The sequence below is a fragment of the Vicia villosa genome, unplaced genomic scaffold (assembly GCF_029867415.1).
Source record: "Vicia villosa cultivar HV-30 ecotype Madison, WI unplaced genomic scaffold, Vvil1.0 ctg.001080F_1_1_3, whole genome shotgun sequence".
Classification (NCBI taxonomy): domain Eukaryota; kingdom Viridiplantae; phylum Streptophyta; class Magnoliopsida; order Fabales; family Fabaceae; genus Vicia; species Vicia villosa.
Window position 1 is genome coordinate 152,233 of NW_026705474.1, and position 9,239 is coordinate 161,471.

The 9,239-nt window shown below is 35.9% G+C and overlaps 2 protein-coding genes across 2 annotated transcripts; one reads left to right on the forward strand and one right to left on the reverse strand.

The window, feature by feature from the left end:
• Window positions 1-2,916: 2,916 nt before the first annotated feature.
• On the reverse strand, window positions 2,917-4,361 carry LOC131633142 (probable WRKY transcription factor 31). The gene is made up of 4 exons (XM_058903862.1): window positions 4,338-4,361; window positions 3,835-3,945; window positions 3,148-3,570; window positions 2,917-3,048 (listed from the first exon to the last, which is right to left on the reverse strand). The coding sequence occupies exons 1-4, from the start codon at window positions 4,359-4,361 to the stop codon at window positions 2,917-2,919; spliced, it is 690 nt and encodes a 229-aa protein (XP_058759845.1).
• A 3,450-nt stretch (window positions 4,362-7,811) lies between these two features.
• Window positions 7,812-8,282, forward strand: LOC131633143 (secreted RxLR effector protein 161-like). Its single transcript, XM_058903863.1, has one exon. It carries the CDS (start codon window positions 7,812-7,814, stop codon window positions 8,280-8,282), a length of 471 nt encoding a protein of 156 aa, XP_058759846.1.
• The last annotated feature ends 957 nt before the right edge of the window (window positions 8,283-9,239 follow it).

Sequence of the window (9,239 nt, forward strand, 5' to 3'; positions counted from 1 at the left end):
TATTCATATGCTTCCATCTCATTGCAGCTGGGTTATTTTGGAAAGCTTATACCAGATTCTGCTCTTACTTATCCTAAATCATTGCAATATATTTTGAAAGGTTTAATTGCTTTACTTGGTATAACATGGTTTTTTAATACAGAAAAAGTTTTCATGGCCACCGGAACACAAGGTTACGGTGCGACGTAACTTTGAAAGAAGAGGTGCAGCAAAGATGTCTCAGCTACTACAAGATGTTCGCAAAGACTTGGAGTATAGACCGGGTTGGATTGGAGCTGATGTGTGGCAGCAATTATTGGAACATTGGAATTCGTTAAAGTTTAAAAAAGCATCTGAGACGAATAAAAGAAACCGGTCTTCTCTGGATGGCGCATCTCTTCACACTGGAGGGTCTATTCCTCATCGTTTGCATTGGAAAAGAATGGTATATATTATATGTTTTTCATTATGTTTTGAAGTTCAGTATCCAATCTTGAAGTAGTCCACTCAAAGAATTATAAGTTAGAAACTTGAATCAATAAATCAAAGTTAAATAAAAGAAAACATAGAAAATCCTCAAGATATCACATTACTAGAGAAATAAAGATATGTTACAGCTTTGAAGCATACCTATAGGCTATAGTTATCCAATAAATCTGTTTATAGAACCAGGGCTAAGTATAAGTTTGTTCATGTTGTGAAATCTTCTCCAAATGGTCCCTAGGAAGATTGCATTGATAAGTATAATATGGAAATGCTCACATAGCTTGGTATATTTGTGTTATAGTCTTGTAGACATCTTCATACTCTTTGTCCAGTAGCTCAACTCGTGTTTCGTGACTGTTTTAGAGTGGTGTTATTTTAATTTACTTCAATTCATTGATTAAACACTAGTGTTGTCAGAATAGTTTGAAGGCCAATATTGTTTGTTGACCTCCTTAATTTGACATCATCATAGTTTCACATGTTAAGTCTCACTATACCAATATCATATACTTTGATAGATAAAATTATTGAGTTCTATTTCTTTTGTAATTTGTAGAGAAAGGAAAAGGGTGCAGATCCATCATTGACCGAGTTTTATTTTTGCACACATCGGAAAAAGGATCAAAGTTGGGTTGGAGTTCATGTTGAATCTGCATATGTAAGTATTTCGGGAAGTGTTAATTTGATTGAATTTCAAATATGCACAAAAGTCTTTCGGAAAATATCACTTTTATTAAATTTAATTCCTTACTATTTTTTCAATTTTCTTTTAGGATAAATTTGAACAGAAAAAGTTGGAGATTTCTTCTCAGAATCCAACTATTCCAGGAGAGGACGAAGCTGATAGTCAACCAACTAATGAAATGCCTCCTGATTTGGATATATGGGTAGAGTCGGTTGGAAAGAAGAAAGGGAATAGGGTATTTGGTCTTGGAACCGCATCTAAGACTTTGGTTTCTGTATCAAAGAAACCCTCAAGTCTTTCAAGTGACTCTCAAGAGGTTGATGTTTTGAGAAGTCAAGTCCATGCCTTAAATGCATCGTTGCAAAGACAAGAACAAGAGAAGATGGTGATGAGGCAACAATTGCATCGACAAGAAGAAAAGATGGCCGAAGCGAATAATAAAATTTCATTTTTAATGAATCATTTAGGATTTGTTGGGTCTTCTTCTCATCCACCACAATCCACTAATGAAATTGATCGCCACACAAATGAAGATGTCGTCGATGAAACAGATGAAGAAGACCTTAGTAATGGGTTTTGATTTGTACTTTTTTCATTTTGACTTAGTTTTTGGATTGTATTATCTTTTTAACTTGTCAAACAAATGATTAGTAATAACTTGATTTTTTGAATCATTTTTAGTAATGACTATGTAAGTACTTCTTACCAATTATGTTATATGAATTCAAGTTTAATTTAAATTGAAAATTATAGTCATTTAAATATATATAATGGTTCAAAAGTTTATTAGAATAAAAAAATTATTTAATTTCAGAAAGAAATTTCCTGCGGATTTACCTGCGGATAGACATTTCCTGCAAATTTACCTGCGGAATTACCTGCGGATTTATCTGCGAATTATTTCCTGCGGATTTAGCTGCGGAAATACCTGCGAAAAATATTACCCACGAAGGTTTTAGCTGGGGAAATAAATCCGCAGGAAACACGTTTCCTGCAGAAATTTAACAAAAATCCGCAGGTAATTCCGCAGGAAATACGTGTATTTCTAGTAGTGATGGTGGAAAACAAATTTTGAATTTAGAGAAACCAATTTTGATTAAGGAAAATATATATATATATATATATATATATATATATATATATATATATATATATATATATATATATATATATATATATATATATATATATATATATAATTCACATGTAAGAGAAAAGAGAGAAATAATAAACAGATAAAACTTATATGTCACAAATCTGCAGCAAGCTTGCATATAATCAAGGAAAAAATAGAGTACGATGAAAAAAAGTATATATCTTGTTTTCTAATTGATACTATAAAAATGAGTAGTTAAATTTATTTTATTAATTAAGATTAAATGAATCTAATTGTTCTCTCATTATTCATCGATCTTAATGATTTTTCCTTGTGTTTGTGTTTATTATAACTTGATCTTTAATTTCAAGATTGATTGAAAAATACTCTTTAATCTCAATTTAGGATAAGTTATATATTGAATGTTATTTTGTAGAATAGGATAAGTTGTTTGTTGAGGCAAAGGAACTTGTAACTATTTTTGAGGCATTTGGAGTTTGTGTAAAGTCGAGTGTTATAGACCAAGAATAGTTGCATTTGTTGTTTCATCTTTGCTTGAAGTTGATTCTAAAAGAAGCATTCTTGCAGCAGCAGCAGTTGTTTGTGCCATTTTAATGTCTATGCGACTGCTATGGAATTGAGGTTCCGATGCATTAATTATGTTTGAATCTTAAAGGAGAAAGCCTACCTGTTTTCTAACTGGGCAACCCCTAACCATGCTGCACCTATAATAAGCACGAGGACTCGGGTCTCCTTTCACTATTTTTTGTCCATACTTCCTCCACTTGCATCCATCAGAAACCTAATAAATAACAATAATTTCTTGTTACAAAATTGTATAGATTAAAAAGTATTGCAACTTGCAATTTAAAACTATGTTACACATTTTTGACATATTTACCAAGATTCCATCTGATCTAGCTCTAATAGAAACTCTTGCTCTCGTCAAGATTGCAGCAACATCAGTTGAATCATCATTAACAAAGTTTGGAGCAATGTGGTTCTCCTGTGGGGATTTCAATTGATCAGAACTTTTTGTTCTCGAAGAAGGTTCAGGATCCATCTCAGTGTCATTATTAGTAGCCAATTCATGCTCCAAAAAATCTCTTGGAACCAATGCTCCACCATTCTCAATTTTCCTTTTCTTTTCAGATTTTCCAACAAACCTTTCTTGTCCTTCGACTTGCTTGGCCTTCTTGTCCTGCTTCACTTTCTCAAAACGCATTTGCAAGGTATCATAATCTGTTTGAAGCTGATCAAGCATAAAACTCAATCGACGATTCTCCATTTTCATTCGAGCCAGTTTTCCTCGAAGAACAGCCATCTAGAAAACAGTTCATAGAATTCAAACACCATTGCATGAAAACAATGAATTGTGTCTCTAAATTGTCGTCGTAAACCACAATTGCACCCTCAATATATACACAAACAGCATAAAAACAACAATTGTATCGAAAACATTTTAAATTCACAATATAATGATTCACAGGATGATCACAACAACAATTTAAATGCTTAAACAAAATAAAAGAAAAAACATCAATCAAGTTCATTAAATTAAACTATGCATGAATGTAACCATAAATACCTCATTCTTAGCGTTTTCTTCATCGGATTTAGATGATAGGTCAGCATCTTCTTGTTCACTAGCATCATTGGTAGCAAGAACGTTCTGACCAAGACAGAGATCAGTGCCAGTCTAAAAAAAACAATAACAAGCACTCAAATTAACGTAAAATAATTGAGACTATAAATCAAAAAGCTTCGAACAATTTAATACATAAACAAAAACCAAATAATGGACTATTGGGTTATGAATAATGAATGACTCACGCTGAGTTTGAAATTGAAAAAAGATGGCGTGTTGGTATGGTCTGTTGGATAAATTTAAATGCAATCTTGGAAAGCCAAAAGACAGATTCTCTAGGGCAGACAAACTTTCATAGGAAATAGTTAATCATTAACTGTTATGTCTATTTATGTTTCCCTGGTCTCTATATAAAGACCCTCTCTTTGTAACCTAATTTTTACTTTTGCAACAAATCCTTTGCAAGTCAATATATATCAGAAGAGAGTAGTTTGATCTGTTACCTTCAAATTGGTATCTGAGCGCATGGCAAACATGATGAACCAGATGCCATTGCCGCAACTGTCAAAATCAAACTATGAGAACTGGAGCATCCAGATGAAGGCGCTGCTTGGATCGTTAGATGTGTGGGAGGTTGTAGAAGAAGGGTTTGAAGAACCAGAAACCACGACGGGAAATACAGCAGCCCAGAACAAGGCGTTGAAAGAGACGCGGTCGAAAGACAAAACGGCATTATACATGTTGTTTAGAGCAGTAGACGAACCTGGTTTTGAGAAGATTGCGGGTTCAACTACTTCGAAGTAAGCGTGGGATACACTAGAGACGGCGTTCAGAGGAGCAAATAGAGTCAAGCAAGTTCGTTTGCAAACTCTTCGAGGAGAATTAGAAAGGATGAAGATGAAGGAGACGGAGTCCGTGTCGAACTACATCACGCGTGTGCAAACAGTTGTAAATCAACTGAAACGAAATGGAGAAGCAATGACCGATGCTCGAGTTGTCGAAAAGATTTTAAGATCTTTGACTGAAAAATTCGAAAATATAGTATGTGCAATAGAGGAGTCGAAGGACCTTGCGACAATCACTGTCGAAGAAGTAGCTGGTTCACTTGAGACACACGAACAACGCAAAATACAAAAGAAGGAGGAGACACTTAATAATGCAGAACAGACAAAGGAATCCACTAGAGATGAAAGGGCACTTTTATCTCAAAACTGGCGTGGTCGAGGACGTGGTCGTGGAGGTCGAGATGGTGGTCGAAGCAATCAGAACAACATTTTCGAAAGAGGACAGGCAAGTCAACAAAATTGGCGTGGTCGAGGACGTGGTCATAGAGGTGGCAGGTCGAACTCCAACATCGAATGCTACAAATGCAATAAACATGGACATTTTGCGAAAGATTGCAACTCATACAGTTGCTACAATTGTGGAAAAGGGGGACACCTTGCAAAAGACTGTCGATTCAGGAGGAAAGTCGAAGAGACAACAAATTTCGCACTAGAAACAGAATCAAACGAAGGATTCCTATTAATGACCCAAAAGGAGACAAACACATAAGATGACACCATATGGTACCTTGACTCAGGAGCAAGTAATCATATGTGTGGTCACAAACATCTATTCAAAGAAATAAAGAAAATTGAAGATGGTCATGTATCTTTTGGAGATGCGTCGAAGGTAAAGGTCGAAGGCAAAGGAACAATTTGTTATTTGCAGAAAGAAGACGTACCTGGAAAAATACAAGATGTTTATTATGTACCAGATCTAAAAGCAAATATTCTAAGTCTGGGGCAACTTACGGAGAAGGGATATTCGATATTCATGAAGGATCGAATACTGCATTTGAAGGATAAATCAGGGCACCAAATTGCTCAAGTTGAGATGGGAAGGAATTGAATATACAAGCTGAATCTGAGAAGCGTTCGAGAAAAATGTTTGAAAATCGACACTGAAGACCAAGCAACTCTGTGGCATCTACGTTTTGGTCACTTACATCATGCTGGGTTAAAGAGATTAGCGGGAAGAAACATGGTACATGGATTGCCTAACATGGAGTTTGAAGGAAAATTTTGTGAAAATTGTGTTTTTGGCAAGCAGACGAAAACCTCTTTTCAAAAGAAGGCAGAATATCATGCTAAGCACATCCTTGAATTAATTCACACTGATATCTGTGGACCAATCACTCCAGAATCCTTTAGTGGCAAGAAGTATTTCATTTCCTTCATCGATGATTTCTCAAGAAAGACTTAGGTCTACTTCCTGAGAGAAAAATCTGAGGCATTCGAAGCATTCAAAAGGTTCAAGGTAATGGTTGAAAAATCGACTGATCGACACATCAAAGCACTTCGTTCTGACAGAGGAGGAGAATATACTTCGACAGCCTTCATGAAGTATTGCGAGGAGCAGGGTATAAGGAGATTTCTAACTGCAGCATACTCACCTCAACAAAATGGGGTTGCTGAAAGGAAAAACCGAACAGTCCTTGACATGGTTCGTTCAATGCTCAAAAGTAAGAACATGTCGAAGGAATTTTGGGCAGAAGCTGTGCAATGTTCAATCTATGTTCAAAATAGATGTCCGCATTCAAAGTTGGGAGATCAAACACCGCAAGAAGCGTGGAGTGGACAGAAACCGACTGTATCTCATCTTAAAGTATTTGGTAGTGTAGCTTATGCACATGTACCAGATCAACGAAGAACGAAGCTTGAAGACAAGAGTCAGAAATATATATTAATTGGGTATGATGAGAAAACAAAAGGATACAGGTTATTCGACCCCATAAACAAAAAGGTGGTAGTAAGTAGAGATGTTCGAGTGAATGAAGCAAGTAGGTGGGACTGGAACAATTCGACAGAAGACATAGTCGAAACTGAAGAACCCTCAGTCGGTATACCAACAACCCAAAATCAATTGCCAAGGTTTGAATACTCTGACAGTGAAGACGAATCCTCACAGCCCAGAATGAGAAGCCTGCAAGAGTTGTATGATAATACAGAAGAAGTACATCTTGTGTGTCTACTGGCAGATTCTGAAAACATTAGTTTCGAAGAAGCATGGAGAGATGAGAAGTGGAAGAATGCCATGGACGAAGAAATTAAAGCTATCGAACACAACAAAACTTGGGAACTAGCAGAGTTACCAAAAGGAAGTCGAACCATTAGTGTGAAGTGGGTGTTTAAGAAAAAGATGAATGCTCAAGGAAAAGTCGAAAGGTACAAGGCGCGACTTGTGGCAAAAGGATACAGGCAGAAGGAAGGAATAGATTATAACGAAGTATTCGCACCAGTTGCAAGAATGGAGACAATTCGACTGCTGATTTCTCAAGCTGCTCAGCTCAAATGGCCAATATTTCAAATGGATGTCAAATCAGCATTTTTGAATGGTGTGCTCGAAGAAGAAGTCTATGTCGAACAACCACCAAGATACATGAAATACGGAAGCGAAGGAAAAGTGCTAAGACTCAAGAAAGCACTTTATGGATTAAAGCAGGCACCTCGTGCATGGAATACACGTATTGATACTTACTTCAAAAAGAATGGTTTCCAACAATGTCCTTATGAACATGCCCTATATGTAAAGAAGTATAAAGGAGATATACTGCTCGTTGCACTCTATGTCGACGACTTGATTTTCCTGGGCAACAGTGATCAAATGATCGAAGAATTTAAAGGTCGAATGACACGAGAATTTGAAATGACGGACTTAGGTCGAATGAGCTTCTTTCTTGGTCTGGAAGTTCGACAAGAAGAAACTGGAATTTTTGTCTCACAAGAAAAATATGCAAAGGACATTCTGAAGAGGTTCAAAATGGAAGGTTGCAATCCAATCTCGACACCAATGGAGCCAGGAGCCAAGCTTTCAAAATTTGATGGGGGGAACGTGTCGAAGCAAACAAATTTCGAAGCTTGGTCGGAAGTCTTCGATATCTCACATGTACTAGACCAGATCTTTCTCTAAGTGTCGGAATATTGAGTCGATTTATGGAAGAACCAGTTCACTCACACTGGAAAGCTTTGAAGAGAATTCTTCGTTATATCCAAGGAACTGTGTCACTTGGAATGTTTTACTCAAAAGCAGAAGATTACAAGCTAACAGGTTACTCCGACAGCGATTGGTGTGGAGATATAGACGATCGAAAAAGTACATCAGGATATGTATTCTTTATGGGAAACACTGCTTTCACATGGCTCTCAAGGAAGCAACCAATTGTAACACTGTCGACATGCGAAGCAGAATACGTGGCTGCATCATGGTGTGTATGCCATGCTATATGGCTTAGAAGATTGTTATGTGAGTTAGAGCAGAAGCAGGAAAATGCAACCATAGTGCAAGTCGACAACAAATCAGCAATCGAACTGGCGAAGAATCCAGTGAATCATGAAAGAAGTAAACACATCGACGTACGTTTTCATTTCATTCGAGAACATGTGAAAATGGAAGCGTCGAACTGAAGCATGTGGCAAGCAAGGATCAAGCTGCAGATATTTTCACAAAACCATTGTCGAAGGAGATATTCGACAGAGGCAAGATAATGCTGGGATTAATTGACCGAAGGAGCATTTAATTTATGGGGGAGTTTTGTTGGATAAATTTAAATGCAGTCTTGGAAAGCCAAAAGACAGATTCTCTAGGGCAGACAAACTTTCATAGGAAATAGTTAATCATTAACTGTTATGTCTATTTATGTTTCCCTGGTCTCTATATAAAGACCCTCTCTTTGTAACCTAATTTTTACTTTTGCAACAAATCCTTTGCAAGTCAATATATATCAGAAGAGAGTAGTTTGATCTGTTACCTTCATGGTCAATGTCAAGGAGAGAGACGACAGAGGCAGATGGAGAGACAACCTTATCATTGTTGCAGCGATTCTTAAAAAAATCGAGTACTTTTTTTTGAGGGAGTAAGGTTAACTAGGAGAGGGTTGGTGACGTTGTTTGAAAGTGTAGAAGAATCCATGTTGTTGTTTGTACGGAGAAGAGAAACGTTTTCAAAATCTTATAAAACGGGGGAGTTTGAGACTTGAGAGTGCGAACATCACAATTTCATAAATAAATTCATAACTAAATGTGTACTTCTGAAATAAATAAATAAATGTTTCTTGCTTATCTCTGAATTCAATGTACAGAAGAAAACAGACAGCAAAGTCAGAGTATATATATATCTAGAACAGGAAAATTTATTTGATAAAGGATAATCCAGTTATGTTGACGTTGATTAGTCAAATTTTATCAATGCGATTCAAAAAATTTATTTATTTTAATGTTATAAAATAAAATTAAGAATTATATTTATAATATAAGGTAACTTAAAATACTAATAAATTAATTTATTTTAATGCATTTTCTTTAGTCAAATAAGAAGTCAATATACTTTTTTATTTAAAAAAGTTATATTTAGTATGTTTTTTG

Coding starts and splice junctions, on each gene's coding strand:
- LOC131633142 (XM_058903862.1), bottom strand. CDS start 4,361: ATGCGCTCAGATACCAATTTGAAG. Junction 3,946..4,337: donor GCTCAGATACCAATTTGAAG/GTAACAGATCAA, acceptor TGTTTTTTTTAG/ACTGGCACTGATCTCTGTCT. Junction 3,049..3,147: donor CTAGATCAGATGGAATCTTG/GTAAATATGTCA, acceptor GTTATTTATTAG/GTTTCTGATGGATGCAAGTG.
- LOC131633143 (XM_058903863.1), top strand. CDS start 7,812: ATGGAAGAACCAGTTCACTCACACTGGAAAGCTTTGAAGAGAATTCTT.